This window comes from Scyliorhinus canicula, chromosome 2 (assembly GCF_902713615.1).
Source record: "Scyliorhinus canicula chromosome 2, sScyCan1.1, whole genome shotgun sequence".
NCBI lineage: Eukaryota > Metazoa > Chordata > Chondrichthyes > Carcharhiniformes > Scyliorhinidae > Scyliorhinus > Scyliorhinus canicula.
Genome location: NC_052147.1, coordinates 100,401,646 through 100,429,338, shown reverse-complemented (window position 1 = coordinate 100,429,338; position 27,693 = coordinate 100,401,646). Strand labels below are relative to the sequence as shown.

General features: G+C 47.6%; 1 protein-coding gene across 1 annotated transcript in view; it reads right to left on the bottom strand.

Annotated features, from left to right (window-relative positions):
- ltk (leukocyte receptor tyrosine kinase) overlaps positions 1-27,211 on the bottom strand; it is a 261,905-nt gene extending 234,694 nt beyond the window's left edge. The window contains exon 1 of the mRNA XM_038784003.1: positions 26,800-27,211. Coding sequence (XP_038639931.1) covers positions 26,800-26,863 — 64 coding nt within the window. The 5' untranslated portion in view covers positions 26,864-27,211. The remainder of the gene's footprint in view (positions 1-26,799) is intronic.
- Positions 27,212-27,693: the final 482 nt, after the last annotated feature.

Sequence of the window (27,693 nt, the reverse complement as noted above, 5' to 3'; positions counted from 1 at the left end):
TCTAAAACAACACAGTCTCCAGATCACTGTCTGACACAGCACGATCGGCAGATCACTGTCTGAAACAGCACGGTCTCCAGATCACTGTCTAACACAGCATGGCCTTGATCTCACTGTCTAAAACAACACAGTCTCCAGATCACTGTCTGACACAGCCCCGCTCCAGATCATTGCCTAACACAGCTCGATCTCCAGTTCACTGTCTAACACGGCATGATCTCGAGATCACTATCTAACACAGCACGGTCTCCAGGTCACTGTCTAACACAGCATGGCCTTAATCTCACTGTCTCAAACAACACAGTCTCCAGATCACTGTCTGACACAGCACCACTCCAGATCATTCCCTAACACAGCTCGATCTCCAGTTCACTGTCTAACACAGCATGATCTCGAGATCACTATCTAACACAGCAAGGTCTCCAGATCAATGCTAAACACAGCACAATCTCCAGATCAATGCCTGGCAAAGCACGATCTCCAGAACAATGCAAACACAGCACAATATCCAGATCACTGTCTAACACAGCACAATGTCCAGATCACTGTCTAACACAGCATGATCTCCAGATCAATGCCAACACAACACAATCTCCAGATCACTGTCTAACACAACACAATCCCTAGATCACTGTCTAACACAACACTGTCTCCAGATCACTGTCTAACACAGCACAGTCTCCAGATCACTGTCTAACACAACACAATCTCCAGATCACTGTCTAACACAGTACAATCTCCAGATCACTGTCTAACACAGCACAATCTCCAGATCACTGTTTAACACAGCACAGTCTCTAGATCACTATCTAACACAGCACAGTCTCTAGATCACTGTCTAACACAACACAACCTCCAGATCACTGTCTAACACAGCACAATCTCCAGATCACTGTCTAACACAGCACAGTCTCTAGATCACTGTCTAACACAACACAATCTCCAGATCACTGTCTAACACAACACAATCTCCAGATCACTGTCTAACACAGCACAATCTCCAGATCACTGTCTAACACAGAACAATCTCCAGATCACTGTCTAACACAGCACAATCTCCAGATCACTGTCTAACACAACACAATCTCCAGATCACTGTCTAACTCAGCACAATCTCCAGATCACTGTCTAACACAGCACAATCTCCAGATCACTGTCAAACACAGCACAGTCTCCAGATCACTGTCGAACACAGCACAGTCTCTAGATCACTGTCTAACACAACACAATCTCCAGATCACTGTCTAACATAACACAATCTCCAGATCACTGTCTAACACAGCACAGTCTCTAGGTCACTGTCTAACACAGCACAATCTCCAGATCACTGTCTAACACAGCACAATCTCCAGATCACTAACACAACACAATCTCCAGATCACTGTCTAACACAGCACAATCTCCAGATCACTGTCTAACATGCACAGTCTCTCGATCACTGTCTAACACTGCACAATCTCCAGATCACTGTCTAACACAGCACAATCTCCAGATCACTGTCTAACACAGAACAATCTCCAGATCACTGTCTAACACAGCACAATCTCCAGATCACTGTCAAACACAGCAGTCTCCAGATCACTGTCTAACACAGCACAGTCTCTAGATCACTGTCTAACACAGCACAATCTCCAGATCACTGTCTAACACAACACAATCGCTAGATCACTGTCTAACACAGCATGATCTCCAGATCACTGTCTAACACAGCACAATCTCCAGATCACTGTCTAACACAGCAGTCTCCAGATCACTGTCTAACACAGCACAGTCTCTAGATCACTGTCTAACACAGCACAATCTCCAGATCACTAACACAACACAATCTCCAGATCACTGTCTAACACAGCACAATCTCCAGATCACTGTCTAACATGCACAGTCTCTCGATCACTGTCTAACACAGCACAATCTCCAGATCACTGTCTAACACAGCACAATCTCCAGATCACTGTCTAACACAGAACAATCTCCAGATCACTGTCTAACACAGCACAATCTCCAGATCACTGTCAAACACAGCACAGTCTCCAGATCACTGTCTAACACAGCACAGTCTCTAGATCACTGTCTAACACAGCACAATCTCCAGATCACTGTCTAACACAACACAATCTCCAGATCACTGTCTAACACAGCATGATCTCCAGATCACTGTCTAACACAGCACAATCTCCAGATCACTGTCTAACACAGCAGTCTCCAGATCACTGTCTAACACAGCACAGTCTCTAGATCACTGTCTAACACAACACAATCTCCAGATCACTGTCTAACACAACACAATCTCCAGATCACTGTCTAACACAGCATGATCTCCAGATCACTGTCTAACACAGCACAATCTCCAGATCACTGTCTAACACAGCACAGTCTCTAGATCAATGCAAACACAGCACAATCTCCAGATCAATGCAAACACAGCACAATCTCCAGATCAATGCCTGACACGGCACGATCTCCAGATCATGGCCTAACACAGTATAATTTCCAAAGCACTGCCTAACACAATAAGATCTCCAGATCATGCATAACACTGTATGATCTCCAGGTCAGTGCCTGACACAGCATGATCTCCAGATCACTGCCCAAGACAGTAAGATCTCCAGAACACCCCATCACACCTATAGTGAGATTCCCTTCTCACAGAGCGACATTTCCCAATCAGTGCCTATCACATGTGATTTCCCAATCACTTCCTATAACACCCAAGACCTCCCGATTGCTCTCCAGAACACACGAGAACACCAGATTATAGCACAATCTTCAAAGCACTGCCTAGCATAGTAAAATCTCCAGATTACTGCTAACAAGCGAAGATCTCCAGAGCACTGCCTCACACAGCACCGTCTCCAGATCACAAGCATACTAAAATCTCAAGAGTAGTGCCTATCTCAGAACAATTGGCAGATCACTGCCTAATGCAGTACAATCACCACATCACTGCCTATCTCAGTAAGATTGCCAGATCATGGCCTAACGCAGTACGGTCTCCAGATTAGTGCATATCGCAGTAAAATTGCCAGATTATTGTCTAACACAGTATGATCTCCAGATCACTTACTAACACAGCATGACCTCCAGATCACTTACTTACACAATTTCCGGATCACTGCCTTACATATTAGGATCTACAGAGTACTGCCTATCACAGTAAGATCTCCAGATCACTGCCTACCAGTCAGATCACCAGGTCGCTGCTTGTCACAGCATAATCTTCAAATCACTGCCTTATAGAATAAGACCTCCAGATCACTACCTAACACAGTATATTCTCCAGATCACTACATATAAGATCTTCAGGTCACTGCCTATCTCAGGAAGATCTCCAGATCACAGCCTAATGCAGTAAGATCACCAGATCACTACCTACCACAGTAGATTCTCCAGATCACTACTTATCTCAGTAAGATCTCCAGATTACTGTGTATCTCAGTAAGATCACAAAATCACTGCCAAACACAGTAAAATTGCTGCCTTACACAGCATAATATCAAGATCACTGTCCATCACAGCACCATCTCCAGAGCACTGCCTGGTACAGTAGGATCTCCAGAGCAATGCCTATCTCACTATGGTCTCAGCACAAATAGTTATGGGGTTGCGGGGATGAGGTCGGGGAGTGGGCCTTTCAAAGGTGCTGTGTAGACTTGAGGGCCCGAGTCTCCTCCTTCTGCACTGTAGGGATTCTATGATTCTATGATCACTGCCTATCAAACTAAGATCTCCAGATCACTACCTAACTCAGCATGATCTCAAGAGCACAATCTCAAGTGCACTGCCTATCACAGTAAGATTGCCAGATCACTGTCTAACACATGACAAACTCCAGATCACTTATTAACACAGCATGATCTCCAGATCACTATCAAACACAGAACGATGTCCAGATCACCCTAACACAGTATGATCTCCCGAGTACTGCCTAACACAGTAATGTTTCCAGTACACTGCCTAACACAGCACGGTCTCCTAGCACTGCCTATTTCAGTAAGATTGCAGATCACTACCTAACACAGTTAGATCTCCAGAGCACTGCCTTACACAGCACAATCTTCAGCTCACTGCCTAACATAGTATAATCACCAGATTGCTGCCTAACTCCTTAAGATCTTCAGATCACTGCTTGACAGAGTAAGATATCCAGATCACTGCCTAACACAGCATGATCTTCAGATCACTGCCTAAAACAGCATCAGCTCCTGTCAATCACTGCCAAACACAGTAAGATCTCCAATCATGCCTATCTCAGTACAATAGCCAGATCACTGCCTAACACAGTGTGTTCTCCAAGTCTGTGCCTTTCTCAGTAAGACCGCCATATCACTGCTCACACACTATGATCTCCAGGTCATTTCCTATCTCTGTACAATCTCCAGATTACTGCCTAACACAGTACAATCTCCAGATCACTTCCTAGCACAATGCAAACTCCAGATTAAGGGGAGGCGGTGGCATAGTGGTATTGTCAATGAACTAGTAAACCAGAGTAATGCTCTGGGGAGCCAGGTTCAAATCCCGCCACTGCAGATAATGAAATTTGAATTCAATAAAAATCTTGAATTAAAAGTCTAATGATAACGATGGTTGTAAATAATAATGATCATTATTATTGTCACAAGTAGACCAAACATAATAGGATCTTCAGATCACTGCATATCACAGTACAATCTCCTGGATCACTGCATATCTCAGTATGATTGGCTGATCACTGCCTATCACATTAAGATTATCAGATTATTGACTAACACAGTGAGATCTCCAAATCAATGCCTGAGACAGTACGATCTCCAGATCAATGTCTATCACTGTAAGACGGCCAGATCAATGCCTATCACAGCATGATCTCCCAATCATTGCCTATCATAGTATGATCCCTAGATCACAGCCTAACACAGTAAGATTGCAAGATCTCTGCCTATCACAGCATGATCTCCAGATCATTGCCTATCACCGTACAATCTCTAGATAACTGTCTTACACATTATGATTTCCACATCACCACCCTTACACACAGCAAAATCTCAGCGAGATTTCAGGATCACTCTCAATTGTGAACAAAGTTATGGAAAGTAACTTCCAAGAATGAAATCCAGGTTAGATTGGCGACAGCAAGAGGTGTGACGAGAGAGTGAGTAGTGTCTGGAAATGCAAAAGCATCAGCATGAAGCTGAAAAAATATCCTGTGCAGTTACTGGTGTGGAGTATTGAAGTCGACGGATGTGAGATTTGGACTTGGAACAAGGCGGATGAGGAGGAGGATAACAGCTTTTGAAATCTGGGAATGGTGAAAGATTCCAGAGCCAGCTGGATGGACAGAAAGACAAATGAGTGGATTAGATCGAGAGTAGAAGTTGAGGAATGGAAAGAGTTGCTAAGTACAGTTCGCGAGAGAAGGACAGCCAACTGCAGACATTGGAAACAAAGATCCGACAACAACTGAAGGAGAAATTGAGGGTAAAATCACAAGAGGAAGAAGAACAATCAAACGGGTGGATAATATTGAGACCTGGACTGTGGGAGGCTTGAAGAAAACTTGAGAAAAAACAAGATGATGCCAACAGCCCCAGAGGTCTATGGTGACAGCGAAAGATGGAAAGCATCATTAATAGTTCTATCACTTACTCAGCAATAAGCAGCTCACTGATGCTCAGTTTGGGTTCCACTGGACCACTTTGCTTCAGGCCTGAATATTGCCTTGGTTTAAACGTGGACATAAGAGCTGAATCCAAGAGGTGAGGTGAAAGTGTGAAAGTGACTTCCCTTGACATCAAGGCAGCATTTTATTGAGTAAGGCATCATGGCATCTCAGCAGAATGGAATTGAATGGGGATCGGCAGAGTGGGGGCTGGGGGAGGGGGTTGACAGAAATCTCCACTGGTCCAAGCCTTATCTTGTACAAAGGAAGATGGTTGTGTTGTTGAAGCTCATTCAGCTGAGCTCCAGGACATCATTGCAGCACTTCCTCAGGGTAGTGACCTAGGACCAACCATTTTCAGTTGCTTCATTAATTATTTTCCTTACAACATAATGTCAGAATTGGGTATGTTTGCTGATGATTGTAGAATATTCAGTACCATTCATAAGTACTGAAGCACTCTGTAATAATATGCAGGACAATCTGTACCCCTCACACACTGTGAGGTCTCAACATCACTGCCCCTCACACACTGTGAAGAATCCACATCACTGCCCCTCACACACTGTGAGGTCTCAACATCACTGCCCCTCACACACTGTGAGGAATCCACATCACTGCCCCTCACACACTGTGAGGTCTCAACATCACTGCCCCTCACACACTGTGAGGAATCCACATCACTGCCCCTCACACACTGTGAGGAATCCACATCACTGCCCCTCACACACTGTGAGGTCTCAACATCACTGCCCCTCACACACTGTGAGGTATCTACATCACTGCCCCTCACACACTGTGAGGAATCCACATCACTGCCCCTCACACAATGTGAGGTCTCCACATCACTGTCCCTCACACACTGTGAGGTCTCCACATCACTGCCCCTCAAACACTTTGAGGGATCCACATCACTGTCCCTCACACACTGTAAGGTCTCCACATCACTACCCTCACACACTGAGGGATCCACATCACTGTCCCTCACACACTGTAAGGTCTCGACATCACTACCCTCACACACTGTGAGGTCTCCACATCACTGCCCCTCACACACTGTGAGGGATCCACATCCCTGCCCCTCACACACTGTGAGGGATCCACATCCCTGCCCCTCACACACTATGAGGGATCTACATCCCTGCCCCTCACACACTGTGAGGGATCCACATCCCTGCCCCTCACACACTATGAGGGATCTACATCCCTGCCCCTCACACACTGTGAGGGATCCACATCCCTGCCCCTCACACACTATGAGGGATCTACATCACTGCCCCTCACACACTGTGAGGAATCCACATCACTGCCCCTCACAAGCTGTGAGGTCTCAACATCACTGCCCCTCACACACTGTGAGGTCTCCACATCACTGCCCTTCACACACTGTGAGGGATCCACATCACTGCCCCTCACACACTGTGAGGTCTCCACATTGATGCACTATCAATTACGACGAGATGAGTGTAGAGAGTAATCGAGGCTTTATTACGCAGAGATGTGCAGCCTCCCGCAGCTGCTGCCGAAATGGCTGCAGCTTGGTGAGCACATACATTTATACTCCGCCTACTGGGCGGAGCCAGCAGGCAGGGATCTACCCCCATATCTGTAGTACAGGGGCCTTACCGTAATACACCTCATATGCAATATATATAATACAACAGTGGTGACTACCACATTCATCCCCTGTTAAAAAGAGTCCAGGAGGGGTGGTGGAAAACTATTTACATACAGGTGTTTAATATTTTGAAAAGTTTACAAATTCAGACAATCGGTCGCCTTGATCCTTCGTTGCAAGCGCCGCAGTCCCGGTGGTGATGCAGGCGTCGGTTCGGTCGTCGGTGACTCCGGGAGCGGTCGACCTCATCTTCATCCCCGGGTGGGACCAAGGGGAGGACGGATCGTCCTGGAGCGGGGACTGTGGTGAGATGCGCTGGGGGGATGGTGGGTGGCGCCAGGGTGCGGGTCGGTGTGGGGACCCAGCTGGCGTCAGGTCCCTGAGGGAGACTGCATCTTGGCGGCCGTCGGGGTACGCCCCTGTAGGCGTACTGCGAGTCCGCGTGGAGTAGCTGTACCCTCTCGACCAACAGGTCCGCCTTGTGGAGCCGCACGTGCTTGCGGAGGAGAACGGGTCCTGGAGCTGCCAGGCACATTGGAAGTGAAACCCCAGAGGTGGACTTCCTGGAGAAGGCAAAGAGACGTACATGGGGGGTTTTGTTAGTCGCAGAGGAGCACTGGGACCCCTGGGCAACTGAGGGTAAGACGATCGGCAGGAGCATAGCCCAACGCTCTCCATCCAGGGGACCTTGGGGGTCTCAAGTCCATCTGAAATCCACATCCCCGAGGAGGGTAGCACTGTAACACCCATGCTGCCTGAAACTAGACCCATACCGTCAAGGCCCAAGTTCCCCAGGGGATGCCCACCAAGGTCATCTCAGGCAACAGGGTGTGGAAGGCAGCAGGCCACCTCAACCTCAGCTGCAGATCCTGGGGATACACCATGTAGTAGGAGGGTGAGGAAGGGTAACAAATTGTAGGTACCGAGTGGGCATGGGTGAACCTAAGTGCTAGTTGATATAGGTCACCATATTAATGGAGCACTTGTATTAAACATCACTTTGTCCATCAAAAGATCCTCCACCCTGTAATTTCATGGTGTCTCTGTAAACCCCTGTGCACACACACAGCGCTTCATCTCTGTGGCGTGTGAGAGTAGAAACCGCTGTCTCTCCCACCTCCCGCATTGATGACTCAGGAAAGATGCATTGCTGCTCGCATTTCATCCCCCCCCCCCCCCCCCCCCCGCACCATCAGCTCAGTGCTCAGGCTTCTCATTCCTGCAACTCTTCTCCAGTGATGAGGAGGCCATGGCTGACAAAGTGTAGAGAGGCTGCCCACCTTGGATGTTAGTTGGAGAAAAACACCAGTGCTTAACCTTAAGGAGCTGCTGGCGAAGGGGGTCGGAGTGGACCCCGAAAACGATCTGGTCGCGGATCATGGAGTCGGAAGTGGAGCCGTAGTTGCCTGACTGCGTGAGGATATGGAGATGGGTTAAGAAGGACTGAAAAGGTTCATCCTTACCCTGAAGCCTCTGCTGGAACACATAGCGTTCAAAGTTCTCGTTGACTTTGATGTCACAGTGGCTGTCGAACTTCATCAGGACCGTTTTGAACTTTGTCTTGTCCTCGCCTTCAGCAAAGGTGAGGGAGTTAAAGATGTGGATAGCGTGGTCCCCAGCTGTAGAGAGGAAGAGAGCGATCTTCCTGGCATCCGATGTGGCTTTGAGGTCGGTGGCTTCAAGATACAGTTGGAACTTCTGCTTGAAAATCTTCCAGTTGGAACCGAGGTTGCCGGCGATGCGGAGCTGCGGGGGAGGGCGGACGCTGTCCATGTTACCGGATGGCTGATCGCTGGTCAAAGGCAGATTATCTCAAGGTAGGTCCGTCAAACTCGAGCATGATTCACTGGTACCATGATGTGTTGGGTAAGCTGGGTCTGCGAGGACTGCGTTTACTGCAGCAGTGAGAGAGACAGGCTTCCAACACTTGAAGAAATGCAACTCGATTTTATTGAACTCTTAACTATCATTCATGCTTTAACTGTGGGTTGACACTCTGCTGAGTTGACTGGAGACCTGAGGCTAACCTGACCAGACTAACTGACTACCACATAGTGTATGTTCTAGTTGCTGCTCACGGGCTCTGATTGTCTCAGAGGCTGGGTCCCAAGAGAGCGGGAAAACTAGTGCCCTCTGGCTTTATAGTGGTCGTGTCCTGTCTGGTGACTGGCTGCTGTGTTCTGAGTGCTCATTGGTCATCCTGTGTGTCAATCACTGCCTGTCTGTGCACCATCATATACTTGTGGGTATATTATGACACCAACCTCGGAGCTTTCTACAGTGTCTGAGATAAGTCATGCTGCGTCTCTGAATCGCATGAGAAGCCCATTCATTGGCAGGATGCATTCAGCTCTCTGTCAGGGAGGAGTCAGATATATAGCTGAAGATGAGAGGAACATCGCTCTGTCCTCAGTTCAAGTCATCATCATTCTCCTGCACAGTCCGGCCAATGGTTTTTCCGCCTTGCCCATGAATGCAGGCACTATCACGAGAGCCTATTGCTGGAACCAAAGCACTGGTGGCATTTCACACCCACAGTGGTGGAACTCTTCACTTCCTAGTCCTGCTCGCCCCCAAACCGATCGACTACGAGGGCGTCCATGCAAACAGCACGTCAATGTCTCTGCTGCTGCTCGATCGCTATGAGTACAACAGTCAACTCAGCCTGCTCCATGACTCTCCAGAATCATGCACGGAAAAGAGAACACCTGATTCCTGACAGAGCCCTGACCCTCAGTCCTCGACACCTCTGGGACATCGAGCTGGTCTCTTTCCCCTTACTGAGTGCCTCTCGACTAACCCTCACACCCTCCCCTTTCACACTATAACCACTTCCCCACACTTGTTTCTCTCAACACTACCTGGATGAGGCACATGAACCCTTGAGAGTCTCACTGACACCTTAACCCCCTGCCAATCGCCCGCCGGCCCCCCCACCACTGTCGCATCCCCCCCCCCCTCCCCCACACACACCACCACCACCAACCCAGGCATTGGATGAAACCGCAGTTGAGTGGTTGAGGACCAGAGTCTGCATTCTCACGGGGTCCTCAAAGACATCCCCTCATGACCTCAAACAGGTGAGTGATTTACATAGAATTTACAGTGCAGAAGGAGGCCATTCGGCCCATCGAGTCTGCACCAGCTCCTGGAAAGAGCACCCTACCCATGGTTAACACCTCCACCCTATTCCCATAACCCAGTAACCCCACCCAACACTAAGGGCAATTGTGGACACTAAGGGCAATTTATCATGGCCAATCCACCTAACCCGCACATCTTTAGACTGTGGGAGGAAACCGGAGCACCCGGAGGAAACCTACGCAGACACACGGGGAGGATGTGCAGACTCCGCACAGACAGTGACCCAAGCCGGAATCGAACCTGGGACCCTGGAGCTGTGAAGCGATTGTGCTAACCACAATGCTACCGTGCTGCCCCAATGATGATAGACATCACCATCACACCTTGCATCGGGGTGCACATCAGTGTTATCTGCGTAATGTTAACACTTGTATGAGCACTGGACTTCAACTCTTGGGGCCAATGCTTCTAAAGGGTTAAGAACTTGGCTCCAATCAGTGGCACTGATGTTTAACTCTGCAGATTTCATTGGCACAATAGGCTAGTCAAGGAAGGGTAGCATGTCAGGAAAATGACTGCCTTTTGTGGTTCAAGCGAATCCTGCAATTAGCCTAACAAGCATATCGCTAGAGGGCACCCTCGCTCTCCCAGGTCACAAGAGATGCAAAGTTGACAAGCCTTCCATCAGCCGCAGCCTTCCATCCCAACACTAATTCCTGACAGACAAATTTTCCGAGCAGGTGGATTTGAACGTCCATGAAGCTGGACGGCTTTGTCCTCACAGTGCTGCCTGAGCGTGGGGTTCATCCTCCCCCCAGTGAGAGGTTCTAAATGCCTCATGAGACAGGAATGCAACCCATTCCCGGGTCCCCCACTCTGTCTTACAGCCTGGCCTCTGATGGAACCCCAGCCAGGTACCTCACAGTTGCCCCAGTGCTGACACTCAGAGGGCGATTCTCTAGGTGTTGTAGTGAGCAGAATTGCCGTGAACTTTATGGCGCTCGGCCCAGCGAGGCCGTCAATGCTATTCAGCGTTAATTGGTCCCCTTGATGAGGCCTCGCGGGCTTCCCGCCACAAATCACGGCTCGCCAGCTGATTCTCCAGCACCGCGCTCGCCAGCCCCCCGCTCACAAGGCCGAGCAGAACTTAAGCTGCACTTGCTCAGCCAACCCCAGCCAGCTCACAACAATGATGCCCAGGAGACCATCCCCAAGATTCGGGGAGGCAGAACTGGGGAGGCTGCTTGACACTGTGGAGGCCAGGAGGGATGACCTGTTCTCCCGAGGGTCGAGGAGACTCAGCCACAAGGCAGCCAGTGCTGCCTGGGATGAAGTGACAGCTGTGAGCTCGGAGTGTGACCAGGAGGACTGGCTTCCAGTGCAGAAGGTCAACGACCTACACCGAACATCACGAATGAGTAGATACCAAACTCCACCCCCCCCCCACCAAGACCATTCCACCCCCAGAGGAGCATCCACCCCCCAACTTTCCATGCAACGCCCAACCCTCCCTCCACCCCCTCCCCGTTCAACCCCCCCCCCCAACCCTTCCTTCGCACTGCCACTCTCACCACTGTGAGCCATCCATGTGGCTAACGATGCCACCTCTGTGTCTCCTCAGGAAAAGCTCTCCCACAATCGGCGGGAGAGGGCCCAGACTGGCATCAGTGAGCCGGACATCAGAAGCCTCACCGCCTTCGAGGAGCGGGCCCTGGTGGTGACTGGTGTGCCCGAGGACAAGGTGGTCACCAATGCGGAGGCTGGCGGACGTTGCAGAGGTGAGGAACCACTGGGCTCCACCCGGAGGACCTGTCAGATGCGAGTTGTTATTACCTTACTGACAGACTCATCCCTCCCACTGACCACATGTCCATTCTCCCGCAGGTCCTCCAGCCGACAACACCGGCCCATCCTGGATGGCCCCTCTCCAATCTCCCATGAGGCCACCTTGGAGGAGAGCTCCAAGGATGCCACCATAATAGTTGCAGCACAGCTGTCATCCCCACTCTCCACCAGCGCAGATACACACACCTCGGTGCGAAATGTTAGTGGTCAGGCTTCTGGGGCACAATCTGGTGAGCGCCACACAGATGATGATGTACATCTGGTGGAGGCAGGAACCCCCAGGCAAGACAGCGGTCGGAGGTCTGCTGGATCCCTGGACCCAGCTGGATCCCAGCTTGATGTTGAGCCTCTGGAACAGGGTTACCCGGAGCTGATGGAGACATTAAGATGTGGCCGGGACATTCAGATGGAGATGTCAGCGACACTCCAGCAGATCCATAGCCACTTGGAGGAGTCCCAGAGGCTACGGGCGCAGGAGATATCGCAGCCAATGCATGGCACCGAGACCAACACTGCTAGAGTGGCGACCCGAGTGGAGAGCACGTCAATGGCACAATTAGTGAAGGTGTACAAGGTATCACACAGTAACTAACGGCCATGGCTAAGAGTCTCGGAAGAATGTGACCCAGTACCAGGCTGACCTTGGTGAGGTGCTGCGGGACATGTCCCGCTCTCAGTTGGGAATGGCCGAGGCACTGTGGAGCATGTCCCAGTCACTGAGGAGCATCGTCGAGGGCATCGACACAATGGTGCGCACCATGGGGAACTGCCAAGGCTGGCAGAGCCAGATAACGCAGGGGCAGCCGGGGCTCGAACCAGCTGCCCTTCCATCCCAAGGTGAACCCCTAAGCCCTTCGAGCACTGATTGGGAGGAGGGGGCACTGAGTGCCAACCCGGACCTGTCCCTTGGAGTGGCGAAGGTGGCCACCAGCTCCCCCGAGTTCCACCCCTCTGATGAGGCCTACAAGCGAGACTGGGCCCTCCGGCCTATAGCCTCAGAGGACACCTGTCAAGGGCATCAAAGGCCTCGGGACGTGGTAAGCAGCTGGCTGCCTCCACCTCAGATGTGCACCCTGGGGACACACCTTGACATAGTGGTAGAGATAGGAGGGCCAAGGACATCGAAGATCACTGACGGCACCGGGGAGATGGGAGGTGGTGGGGGGTAAGTAGGGGGTGAGGGGGCTGGGGGTGGGGGAGGGGGCAGCACTATCGGGAGGGTGGAGAATTGTAAAACACAATAAACACCTTTGTGCATAACTAGTATGACACCTCTGTCACTTTCTTCCGCAATGAGGGCCGATTTCCAAACACTTGGCCCATCTCTCCAGGCATCCCCCTCCACCCTCCCCATGGCACTCACCCACACTCTGGCCGTGGACAAGTCCCCACAGCTGTGTGCCATGCCCTGGGTGCTCGGGTGTTGGCTGCTGCGTGTGTGGTGTTATCTCCCGCAGTGTTCAAGTGCAGTGTCCAGGCATCAAGGTGTGATTGGGATGCAAGGCAATGTCTCCCACATGCTACATGGCCCGCCCACCCACGGAGATCCATTTAGGTTGTGTGAAATGCTCACTTAACCACGTTTCCAAATCCCTATTAGCAATAGCCTTCAGCTGCACGGCCAGAGGCCTCAGTAGTCGATGGGGGTTATGGGTGGTCAGTGGGGCAGATAGGCAGGGACAAGGGTTGCCCCCGGAATGGGTACACATGATGCAGGGGTTGGCATGGTGGTGTCGCGCATGGGTAATCCCCAGTTGCCCTCCCCCCCCCCAGCACCTCCCCCCCTTCCTCCCATTGCAGCCCACCCCTGCGGTGGGTCCTCCATCCCCAGCTGGGGTTCCCCCACCCCTCACCGAACACTGGGGTGGCAGGTCCAACGCTCCCGGGCTCTTTGCCTGTGAGCAAAAATGGCTACTCCCCTCCTCGGCACCCCACATAAACCCTCCCGCCAGGTTCATGTTTTTCAAAAGGAGTATTAATCGGCGCCAGCGTGACCACTTGCTGGGGAGGCTGCTGAATGACAGGAGGCTGGTGGACATGTGATGGCTCTCGTTAATTGTATGGAAATTGGGCTTATGTAGTGAATTAGGGCAGCACGGTAGCATTATGGATAGCACAATTGCTTCACAGCTCCAGGGTCCCAAGTTCGATTCCAGCTTGGGTCACTGTCTGTGCGGAGTCTGCACATCCTCCCCGTGTGTGCGTGGGTTTCCTCCAGGTGCTCTGGTTTCCTCCCACAGTCCAAAGATGTGCAGATTAGGTGGATTGGCCATGATAAATTGCCCTTAGTATCCAAAATTGTCCTTAGTGTTGGATGGGGTCACTGGGTTATGGGGATAGGGTGGAGGTGTTGACCTTGGGTAGGGTGCTCTTTCCAAGAGCCGATGCAGACTCAATGGGCCGAATGGCTTCTTTCTGCACTGTAAAAATTCTATGATAATTGGTTTCTCGCTACGCTGCAGAGAGATCCTGATTTCGCCAATGGGAGCAGGCCAGTTGCATCGCTATAACTGTTTGCCGCCTAGCACGATTCTTGTTTTTTTTCCCTCTCCTGCTATTCACCGGCCTCGTTTCGCTTGAGCAAGAGCGTAACGAGGCCGGAGAATCACGCCCTCTGTATCCACCTTCTCCTACTCACTTTCCAGCCTCCACTAAAGGTGGGCACTCCCTCAGCGGCATTTTGGGCACAAGCCCAGCAAGGAGGGTACAGGAAACGCTAGCTTTATGCCAGCTTCTAGACACCCTTAAAACAAAGGGCACCCTGACATGAAGGGAAGGTAAAGCCAGTGAGCGACTCCACCCCCCCCCCCCCCCCCCAAGACTGAGAGGCTGAACCCCACCCTCGTTCCGAGACGAATTTATCCATGCCCCCCACATCCTCTCCGGTTCACCTGAACATTTTACATCCTGGAGGGTGATGACTGACTGAGAGTTCACCTCCGAAATCCCTCCTGGAGGTGAGGCCGCCAGGTTCACGTTTGTATAAACCTGTTGTTTATACAACGATGTGACGTCAGTGAGGAGGGGGGGGGGGGGGGTGCGCGCCCGGAGTGAGTGCTCGCTAATGACATGAAATGTATTAAAATGAGATTCCCAGGCTCCCGCGGTGTGGTTTGCGTTACTCCGCCAGTGAAGAGGGTTGAAAATCGGAAATCACAATCGCGCCAAAGAGATTCACTTTTCACATTCTTGCCAAATATTCCGTCCGCGTGACTGGTCTCACTGACGGATAACGTGGGCTCAAAATCACATCTCCCCACTGTGAAATCTCCACTTGCCCACTGCAAGGTCTCCACATGAGACCTGCGAGATCTGCACAATATTCCATCTTCACGATCCTTCCAGATGAAGAAGAGGGAGATCCTCAAGGTTCCATGTATCACATACGCTGAGTGCTCTATAGTTCGAAGTGCCTCCTGCACTAATTTCACCAGAGTAGTAATCATTAAGATTATGAAATCCTTTTAGCTAATACATTTTCCAAAATTGCAACACATCAGCACTAAGTATTCAACACTATTATGTGCCAAGGGCCATTAGCAGAAGAGTTTGAAAGAACCTGAGGAATCCATGGTGCAAAAGAATTGATAAATCAGTGTTATAATTTATGAAGAAAGATGGTTATTTCCTGAGGCAAGTCTGCAGTCCAGCTTTTAGGCTCTATGAACCATCTTTCTTGAGCTTGTATTTAAATTCCAGCAGCCACATAATAGTTAAATCAGATTTGTTAAGTTACAAGATACAAAATTGCAAGGTTTAAGTTTCCTTCCGTTGTTTGATATATTCTTTACATTCTGTTCAACATGAAAAGTCAAATTACCTTTGATCTCAAACCTGTTCCATGTTTATATGAACAAATTAATATTTTTCATATGTTTTGGGAAGCTGTAAGGGTATGTCTGTCAGTGAGTCACACAACGGGTAATCCTATGCCAGTACACCAATGTTTTCATGTCCAGCAATAAATGTCTATAGGTAGGTTATTCAACTATTGGAACATCACATCCAAGACCAATGCTGTGTTATCTTGGCCAGTAGATGCATATGGATGTGCACGTGCACATGGCCTGCATATCCACATGTATATAGGTGTACAGATGTACATGTGCACACATATATTAACTCACATTTATGTTGCCCCTTTAATGTGGTAAACCTAGCAGACTTTGGACTACCTGGAACCCCAAACAAAGACCAAATTCACTCTCTACAACAGTAATGAATGTTGGAGGGTAGTGAAGACAGACATGGGCAAGGCCAATGCATTTCATTACAGTTACCTACAGAAGATCTGCAATATTTATTGGCCACCTAAAATTCCCAATGAGGACATGTACAAGACTAGTTGCCACAGCATTGATCGTGAGATTAGGAAGGGACAAGGAGGGGTGAAGCCATGGAAGGATTTGAAAACAAGAATGAGAATTTTAAAATCAAGGCATTGGATCCAATATTGGTCAGTCAGAGATGGGGGGGGGGGGGGGGGGGGGTAATGGGTGAACAGGACTTGGTACAAGTTAGGATATGGACAAGATACATGTGCCTATGTGTATATGCTCATGCACAAGGGCAAGAACGTCTCTGCACATGCAAACACACTTGCACTCTTGCCTTTAGTGGTTATAAAATCTTTCCACCTGTCTCTCTCTCTCTCTTTCGTGGACACGGTACAATTATGGTTCCCCTGATGTCCGACAGCTAAAGTCCAGGGTCAAACCTGAGCATTCCTGCCCTTTTTGATTACAGACATCAGGGCAGAAGGAAACACCATTTTTTATTTCAATTCCAGTTGTGGAGTCTCTCTGCACTTTACCCTAAATGCAATATCCACACAAGAAAGTGACAAAGGCCAGAGTTTAATCCTCCTCCCGCACCCCCACCCCAGTGGGATCTGAGGTGGGGGTTGGGGTAGTGTAACATTGCATGGATGGGGTTCCCTCCCGCCCCGACCCAGGTGCACTTTCACGGTGGGGCGAGCAGAGCCTCAGATGAGAAGTCCTGCCCATGCCTTTATTGAAGCCCTTAAGTGCCAGGTTTGATTCCTGGCTAGGTCACTGTCTGTGCGGAGTCTGCACGTTCCCCGTAGAATTTCTCAGGGTGCTCCCATTTCCTCCCACCAGTCCCGAGAGATGTGCTGTTGGGTAATTTGGACATTCTGAATTCTCCCTCTGGTACCCGAACTGGCGATGGAATGTGGCGACAAGGGACTTTTCACAGTAACTTCATTGCAATGTAAGCCTACTTGTGACAATAAAGATTATTATTAAAAATTAAGGGACTTTTCTCAACCAACCTCAATTTTTAGGATGGCGGGTTGCAGTTGGAGCAAGGTGGCAAATAGAAAATGTCTTTACACTCGATTTCGAGTGGGAAGGCGCGGGGGTTGCAGTGGGGGCAGATGGTTGCAATCACCTCATTCTGAAGGTCCCTCCAGGTTTGGGGTGCTCTCTCCTCAAGGACCTGGAAGTTCCAGCTCTCCAGTAGCCCCCCCCCCCTTCCTGCCCCTGGCTATCACCTGACTCCGCGAGTCCCCCGCGAGTCCCCCCCCCCCGCCCCCCGCACCACCACCACCACCACTAACCAACCAACCAACCGCCCAGGGCAGCCCTATGCTCCCACTCCCGGGACCCTTGGCACTTATCTGAAGCATGATCCTGGGACTTAAGCAAGCACGGCACTGCCATACTTCTTCTACCCACTAAAGTGGTTTGCATGGAGAGGCGAGAGAGCTTTCAGACAGAAGTCCTGCCTGCTGCCAATCAAAGCTCAATTTAGCGTAAATTGACAGTGGGCCTGTGGTGGTGAGCACTGAGTGCATGCCATTCTGAAAATTCAGGCCTATGTGTTTCTGGATGAGTATGAAAGAATTGTTACACAGGTCACTCTGAGGGTGGTGAGAACATAAAACTTGCTATTGCATGGAGTATTTGAGGTAATTAACAGGACTGTCTTTAAAGTGAAGCTAGATAAATGCATGAAAGATAATGGAATGGAACGATAGCAGATAAGGTGACATGAAGTTGGTTGTGAGGAAGCTTGTGTGGAAGAGCATGAATACCAACATGGTCTTTTTTGAGTGGATGGCCTGTTTCTGTGTTGTGTACTTTGTGTAATTCCACACAACTCATTAAAGATCTCCAGTGCTGTGAAAATCATTACTTAACCCTTGGTTTGCAGCTAGAACTGTCTATGATGCCGCATGCAATGGTCCTATTTGATGCCATGACATGTTGCAACAAAAGACGCGTTGTGGAATTTGCACAACACAGAAAAAAAAGGGGGCCAGCACTCACTCCCTTTCATCTTTTCTGTATCTTTTGCTACATAAACAAAATATTTTGGTAATACTGTATGCAAATTTCTTACAAGCCTTATCACTTTGACACTTCTCAAAATGCTACCCACAATGAGATGCCATAATAATTATGGTTACTCGTGTTAAGTAAACAGATTAAGCATTATATATGACTGTATATTGTACTTAAATCATCTACATCCCCATTGTGCTTTGGAGAAAGAGCAAGGCAGAGTGGGACTTACTGGGAGCTTTCTCAGAGAGATAGCAGATTGGCTGCCTTCTGTGACATAAGAGTTTACAGTTACAGTAAGAAAGTAAAATTATATTGTCTGTTGGTTATGGTTTTATTTTGCTGAGTATTTTTTCCCCCATATCAGGAATGTTTCACTTTTGGGTGTTGGGTTGTGCATATTGGAACGTTAAGGGGGTAGAGAGTATTTCAGGTGTTGGGTTAATAACCAAATGTCATCGATTTAAAATCATTGACAAAAGATTTGGTGGGAAGATGAGGACATTTCTTCATTAATAATTGATAAATAATTTTAAAACGGACCTGGACAGGTACTTGGGGAACTTACAGAAATACAGACGAAACATGGGGATGCCCAACTATGTCCTTCAAAGAGCTAGCACAGGCACAATGGGCAAAATGCCCTCGTTCTGTGCTGTAACACTCGACAACTCTATAATTCTATCTTAAATGAATTAAAATACGTCAATCCCTTAACCAGGTGTGCAATATCTCTTTCTAATGCAAGCAGCTTACCGATAAGACTATCAATCCCTAAAGGCAATTAGTTATGTTAAAATGGGGTGGGGAAGCAGTGCCCATCAACAAATCATTTATAGAAAAGACATCTTTAATTTTAAAGGTATCTGAAAAAACATTATTTGAATATAGAAATTTACGGGATTTCCTAATTGAGATGTTCATGATTAAAGATTTGCTAAGGTAGATAAGAGAAACTCCTTACCTAAGGAAAGAATACACTGGCCAACAAAGGTTCACCAGGCTAAACGCAGGGATGGTAGGATTGTCCTCTACAAGATTGAGGAGATTGGATCTGTTTTCTTTACAGTTCAGTAGAATGAGAGGTGATCGAATTGAATTGTGCAAAATTCTTACTGGGCTCGACTGGATAAATGCAGGAAGGATGTTTCCCTTGATTGGGGGAGTCTAGAATCAAGCGGAACAATCTCAAGATAGGAGATAGACCATTTAGGACTGAGATGAGGAGGAATTTATTGAGCCAGAGAGTGGTAAATGTTTGGTATTCTCTACCCCAAGGGCTGTGGATGCTCAGTCACTGAGCACGTTCGAAACAAAGGTCAATAAATTTCTAGATACTAAAGGCGTCAAGAGAGAAGGGGATAATGCGAGGAGATGGGGTTGAGTAGAAGATCAGACATGAACTAGTTAAATGGCAGAGCAGGCTTGAGCAGCCAAATGGCCTAGAATCATAGAATCCCTACAGTGCAGAAGGGGGCCATTCAGCCCATCGGGTTTGCACCAATCCTCCGAAGGAGCACGCTACCTAGGTCCATGCCTAAGCCCTATCCCTGTAACCCCATCTATCCTTTTGGACACTACGGGGCAATTTAGCATGGTCATTCCAAAGCAAGATACTCAGATGCTGAACACTTGAGATATAAACAGAAAATGCTGGAAAACCCAGAGTTCACAAAGCTAACGTTTTGAGTCAAATTACTTCTTCAGGACTTCCTGTTTTTTCTTTCTCCACAGGTACTGCCAGACCTGCTGAGCTTTTCCAGTACCTCTGAGCGAGGAGTACAGAAAAGGGGCCATAACCTCAAAATAAAATCCTGCCCTTTTAGGGATGATATCAGGAAGCATCTCCTTATGTGAAGTCTTGTGGAAATCTGGCTCTCTTTCACAAGAAGCTGTTGAGGATGTCGATCAACAGAAAATTTCAAAACTGAGATTGATATATTTTTGTAAGGTGATGGAAGGGTTACGGAACAAAGTCAGTGAAATGGAGTTCAGATATGGATTAAGCATGACCTTACTGATCAAAGGGCGGCATGGTGGCATAGTGATTAGCAATGCTGCGTCATAGCACCAGAGATTCTGCGTCAATTTTGGCCTTCGGTGACTGTTTGGAGTTTGTACGTTCTCCCTGTGTCTGCGTGGGTTTTCTCCAGGTGCTCCGGTTTCTTCCCACAGTCCAAGGAAGTGCAGATTAGGTTGGGTTAAGGGGACAGCGTAGGGGATTGGGCCTAGGTATGGTGCTCTTTTGGATGGTTAGGACAGACACAATGGACCAAATGGCCTCCTTCTGTACTGTAGCAATTCTACGAAATAGCCTACTCATATTCCTACGGCGATAGAGGCTGCATACAAGAGAGACTGGCATGTTGTTAATTAACTTCTTAACTTGCTTGAATCTACAGGGCCCTGCTACATTTTAAATGGTTCTCACTTAAAGCAGTACACTTGTCCTCTGCTGTGGAGCTGAAGGAAATTAGTCATAGTAAAGAAATGGTTTGGGGGAAATTAATTGGATGGAAGGTAGACAAATCTCCAGGGCCCCATAATTTCATCCCAGAGTACTTAAGGAAGTGGCCCTAGAAATAGTAGATTCATTGGTGGTCATTTTCCAAAATTCTTTTGACTCTGGAATGGTTCCTACAGATTGGAGGGTAGTGAATATAACCCCACTATTCAAAAAGGGAGGTAGAGAGAAAACAGGGAACTATAGACCAGTGAGCCTAACGTTGGTAGTAGGGAAGTTGCTGGATTCCATTATCAAGGACGAGGGAACTCTAAATTTAGAGATGATACAAAGTTGGGTGGGAGGGTGAGGTGTGAGGAGGATGCAGAGATGCTTCAGCAGGATTTGGACAGGCTGAGTAAGTGGGCACATGCATGGCAGATGCGGTATAATGTGGATAAATGTGAGGTTATCCGCTCAGTAGTAAAAATAGGAAGACAGATTATTTTTTGAATGGGTGTAAATTGGAATAGATGGACACTCAGCAAGACATTGGTGTCCTTGTGCATCAGTCACTGAAAGTAAGTATGCAGGTACAGCAGTCAGTAAAGAGGCGAATGTTATGTTGGCCTTCATAGCAAAAGGATTTGAGAATAGGAATAGAGATGTTTTACTGCAATTGTATAGGGCATTCGTGAGGCCGCACCTGTAGTATTGTGTGCAGTTTGAGTGTCCTTATCTGAGGAAGGATGTTCTTGCTGTGGAGGCAGAGATTTACCAGGCTTATTCCTGTCATATGAGGAGAGACTAAATTGATTCGGATTATATTCATTGGGGTTTAGAAGAGTGAGAGGAAATCTCGTTGAAACCCCCAAAATTCTAGCAGGATTAAACAGGGTAGATTCAGAAAGAATGCTCCCGATGGTGGGAGAGTCCAGAACTAGGGGTCATAATTTGAGCAGAAGGGATAAAACCTTTGGGACTGAGGTGAGGACAAATCTCATCACCCAGAAAGTAGTTGAGGCCAAAGCATTGTGTAATTTCAAGAAGGAATTAGGCATAGCCGTTGGGGCCAAAAGGATCAAGGGATATGGGTGGAACGTGGGATCAGAGTATTGAACTTTATGATCAGCCATGTTCATAATGAATGGCAGAGCCGACTCGAAGGGTCAAATGGCCTCCTCCTGCTTCTATTTTCTCTGTTTCCACGTTTCTATGGTTGCCTTGAAATACCTCTCCGGGGTAAATTCTGGGATGTATTACCTTGATGCCAAAGACTTGATTATGTTTGTTGCTGCTTTAATGTTGCTTCCTCGTTTGTGCCTCCTATGTCATCTTAAATTTCACTTGGCTGTCAATATCTTATTAGTTTTATTTTTAAGATTTGTTAATCTCAATTACATTGTTAAGGTTGAAAGAAACAGGTGATAGGTATTCATTGTCTTTGAGGGCTTAGATCTAGTGGACAGCTGGGAAACGGGCAGTGAGTGAGGAGAGCCAGGAGACGGAACAAGTCAATAAATCTCGCAATGAACTAAAATTCTGTATCTTGGTTTCTACTTCACCAACCAGTTTGAATCCTGTTAACATTGACTTTCCTTGAAGTAGTATGTATAGTTATTCAAAGCTGCAAAATAATAAAGTAAAAACAAAGACTCGCATTTATGTAGTCTTTCACAGTTTTCCATTGCACCTTATAACCAAGTGTTTTGAACCAGTAGTCACTGGTGTGATTGGGGCGACTCAATAAAATCAGACAACTCAGCAGTCAACTTGTACACAGCAAATTCACACAAAGGCCAATGAAGTAAATGACCAGATAATTAGCAATTTTGGTTGAGGTATAGTGTGGGTGTCTTGTGACGCAGTGGTAGTGTCCCTACACCTGAGGTTTGTGTCCGACTCTGGGACTTGATGGCCCTGGAAGGTGCATTCATAATGCAGCCAAAAAGGGTGATTATCAATCTGCAAGCCCTTTCCATATACCCAAAGAAGCCAAGCAAATCAATAGAATCCCTAAGGTGCAGAAGGAGGCCATTTGGCCCATTAGGGTTAGGGTTAGTTTTCACCGACCTTCCAAAAGAGCACCATACCTAGGCCCGCTCCCCTGCCTTATCCCATAACCCACCTAACCTTTTGGACACTAAGGGGCAAATTAACACAGCTAATCCACATAACCTGCACATCTTTGGACTGTGGAAGGAAACTGGAGCACTCGGAGGAAATCCACGCAGACGCGGTGAAAATGTGCAAACTCCACACAGTCACCCAATGCTGCAATTGAACCTGGGTCCTTGGTGCTGTCAGACAGCTGTGCTAACCACTGTGGCACCATGCTGCCCCTAAAAGGAGGAAGTTCGCCTGGTCAGCCAGAACCTGCAGAAGGCAACAGCAGATGCACTGCAGCACTGCAGTACCGTGCCATGCATAACCAAGGACTATGCAAGTCCATGATCCCCAATTCTCTCTTCCAAAGAGAGAGAGGGAGTGATAAATATTGCTCAGGACACCTGGGAGATCATTCTTGTTTTTTTTTCCAAAATCATGTCTTCTTTTACACTCACCAGAGAAGGTTGCTGGGGGAGCAGTGTAATATCTCGTCCGAAAGAGGACACTTTTAACTGTAGTTTACTGATGTATTAACCTACAATGTGCGCTCAGTTCTGTGGAGTGGGACATGAACAAACAATCTTACTCAGAGATGAAGAGTTGCCAACTGTGCCATGACTGTCTGACCAAGTTTCTTTTTATAAAAACATGCAAGAAATACAAAAAAAGCAAACATGGAAATACCGGAAGTCTGAAATGTAAACAAGGAAATACAAACTAAATACACAGCAATTCTATAATCCAAGCATGGAACATGAGTTGAAGAACTGGGCTTAAAGAAATGTTCCTGACTTATACTCCCTTACCCAGATGGCAGGAAAGGGAGCCCGCGAGAAGGAAAGAAAACATCAGCAACCTCAGACCAACGTGATTCATCTGCGTCAGCTGTGGAGGGGACTGCCACTCAGAAATTGGTCTGTACAGCCACACCACATGATGTTCAACACAGACGCACACCCTGGGCATAGTCCATTGTCTACTGAGACAGACAGACGTAATTGAAAATGCTTCCTATGATTACTGCTCCTTAGAATCATTGAATCCTTACAATGCATAAGGAAGCCATTCAGCCCATTGGGTCTGCACCAACCCTGCGAAAGAGCATCCTACCGAGCCCTATGCCCCCACACTTTCCTCATAACACCAACTAATTTTTGGACACTAAGGGACAATATAACATGGTCAATCCACCTAACCTGCACATCTGTGGAAGAAACTGGAGCATTCCAGGAGGAAACGCACGCAGCGTGGGAAGAACGTGCAAAGACAGGAGCCCAAGGCCAGAATCGAACCCGGGTTCCTGGTACTGTGAAGTAGCATTGCTAACCACTGTGCCACCATGCCACTTCTTAGTTGGGAGCTGAGAATGAAGCAGTTAAAGGAAAGAATAATCCTTCAACTTTGTATTTTTATGTTTTCTGTGCTTATTTCATTAGCGTTTGTAATTAATGATTGGACACCGTCTGGAAATAAACTGGCCACCAGGATGATGCCGATCTACCAATCCCTTCTTCTAAGCATTGGTGACCATGTGGCCACAAGCTCTAAATCCACCCCACCCCCACCCCCCAACCCCCAAACGCCTTCCCCTTTTCACTTCACTTTCTTCGTTCAAGAAGCTGCTTAGAATTCATCTCCCCTTTTGATCACCTGCCCAAACAACCAGTCAAGTGGTTGGATGCCAAACTGTGTCTGCTTATGTTCTTGTGAAGCACCGAGGGACATGTTACTGCACCAGAGGTGCCAGGTAAATGCAAGTTATTCTAATCGATATGATTGGTAGAGGACGCAATCATACGTTATCCCTGCAATTTACAGATTTTATTTTTAGAAATATGGGGGAAAGTGAATAAAGCTTTGCCAGAAAATTGTTGAGACTAAGTGATCTTGAAGTGCCTTCAGTCGCAAATCCCTTTCTCCATAGCAACATTTCTGGTAAACAAACTTTGAAAGCTGGAATCAGAACTTTTAAGGTAAAAAGGGAACAGCATTCCTGCTTTTTTTTAAAAGTCGCTTTATTCCATATCCCCCCTCCCTTCCCCAATCTTTTAACTCTGAGTTTCCTTCTGATGGCTCACAGCAGGCGTGCATCATTCTGTTTCCCGCCATGTGGTCTGGGCTCTTCCACCATGAGGGTGATCGCGCTATGTCTGACCCCGTCATCCACTCCCTCCACGCGCAACCGATGTCAACATTTCCTTCAGCAATGGTGGAGAGGTTGTCCAGGGGAAAGCTGAGGCATTTCAACACAGAACCCGAGGGTTGTTGATCTTCTGTGACTCAACGCGGCAGTGAGAGAGACGGGCTGCGGGGGAGCCAAACACAGAGAGTAAGGAGAAGGAGAACAAGGGCGAGAGAGGGATAATGATTGCTGGTCGAACAATGAACAGCTTCTGAAGAGGAAGTTCTGAATCAAAAGGCAATTGTCCCGAGCATGAGAAACCCCCTCGCTCCGCATTCAGATGCATTCCCATTCCAATACGCTCAAGAACCTCCACCTGTTAAAAATGTGTGTGGCTCAGCTCACAGTTTCGTGCTTTCGTTTCTGCAATTATTATTATTTATTTTGCGCCTGGTTCTGAAACTCAGCAGCGTGACGGCGACTCTGTTCCGCAGCCGCGGTTGTGCCAGCTTGTCAGTGACTTTATTCCCCCGTGTACGGCTACCTTACCCATAGCACACACGCCCTGACATCCACTCGGACCCTACCACAGATATCTTCTCACACTGCCCCGGCTACATCCTCTTGCTGCCAGTCCATGCTGTACTTAACTGTACTCACCATGATTCTGTCAAACTAACTACTCCTTCACTACCATGCACACACTAAATCTGCCCTGAAAGAAATTCCCCATCACATTGACCCCAAAATTAAAATAAACACCGCATTAACCCCAACATAAAATCCATACCTCACTCACCCCAACATAAAATCCATACCTCACTGACCCAAAATAAAATGCATACCCCATTGACCGCAACATAAAATCCATACCTCACTGTCCCCAACATAAATTACATACTCCACTGTCCCGCAACATAACATCCATATTCCACTGTCTCCAACATAAAATTCCTACCTCACTGACCCAAAATAAAATGCATACCCCACTGACCCAACATAAAATCCAGACCTCACTCTCCCCAACATAAAATCCATACCCTAATAACCTCAACATAAAATCCATACCCTCCTGACCTCAACATAAAATCCATGCCCCACTGGCCCCAACATAAAATCCTTACCCCGCTGACCCCAAAATAAAATCCATGGCCCATTGACCCCAACATAAAATTAATATATTCTCTTCCTAACATAATCCATACAATTTTCCCCGTAACAAATGCCCTATCCCTAACATATAGGCCATAACACTCTGACCCTAGCATAAAATCTATATCATATTGATTCTAACATATAGCTCATTCCATTCTGACCCTAGCAAAATATCCATAAGACGCTGATTCTAATATATAGCCCATACCATTCTGATCTTAACATAAAATCAATACCATTCTGCACCTCCCAAATAATCTGTGCCATCTAACCCTGCCACAAATATCACACTGACCGTAATATAAATTCATAACACATTGACACTGTCACACATTTCGGGGACAGTCACCCTACCACCAAGTCCTTAACAATACGCCCATGCGAAACTCATCCTGCAACGGAATCCCAATTTCTCCCACTCGAGCGGGGCGGAACTTGGATTCAAACCCGCAGAACAAGCAGCGCACGCTGACTTACCCAGGAAGAGCAGCAGGTAAAGTTGGCGGAGGTGGGGGCCGTCTCGCATCGGTAGTAAACCCATTGCCTCTGGCAGAGCTGGGGTTCCGAGTCTTGCCTCTTCCCTTCTGTCCTGCTGTGCTGTGTGTGTGGTGTGTGTGTGTGTGTGTGTGAGAGAGAGACAGAGAGAGGGAGGCTGTGTGTCCCTGATATTCCTCTGTGCGGATGGAGAGACCAGTCGGTACTGCAGCCACTGGTGAACGTTTCACAGTCAGGGTTCTTTTACCAACGATAAATCATATGACCTGCTTAATTTAATCCAAGCAAACAAAAAATGAAAGCTCTCAACCAGAACTGCAATCACTCGCTTTCTTGTTCAGTCCCAACCCTTGAGAGACATTGGCTGTGAATTTAAGTATTCAGCTATTAAATGCCCCCCTTGTACTTGAACCAGCAAAGACTGCTTGTACTTCACATGTTGATAACTATCCCTTTAAAATTACAAGGAGGAGCCAAGCCTTAGTATTATCTAGTACTGCACTTCAAAAACTTTGTATTAATGATTTACACTCATGCCAACTGAATTAAATAGTTCACATTCAATCAAAGATGTTTAAACAACACATTTCCCACTCCAATCTATAAACCGGCATTTAACTGTAACTGGATACCTGTCTCCTTTATATTTATTAGCTGGGTAGTTTTCCCTTTTGATATAAATGCTTAGCAGTAACTCTGGTGTATATAGTTTAATAAATTGAAGCCACATTGGTTTGTTACAGGCAAATAGTATTTGGCTAATTTGGTTGAGTTATTTGATGAGGTAAGAGAGAGAAGGTTGATATGGGTAGCGATGAGCGACTGATGTGCATGTGTGTATGTACTTTCAAAAGATGTTTGATCAAGTATCATGTA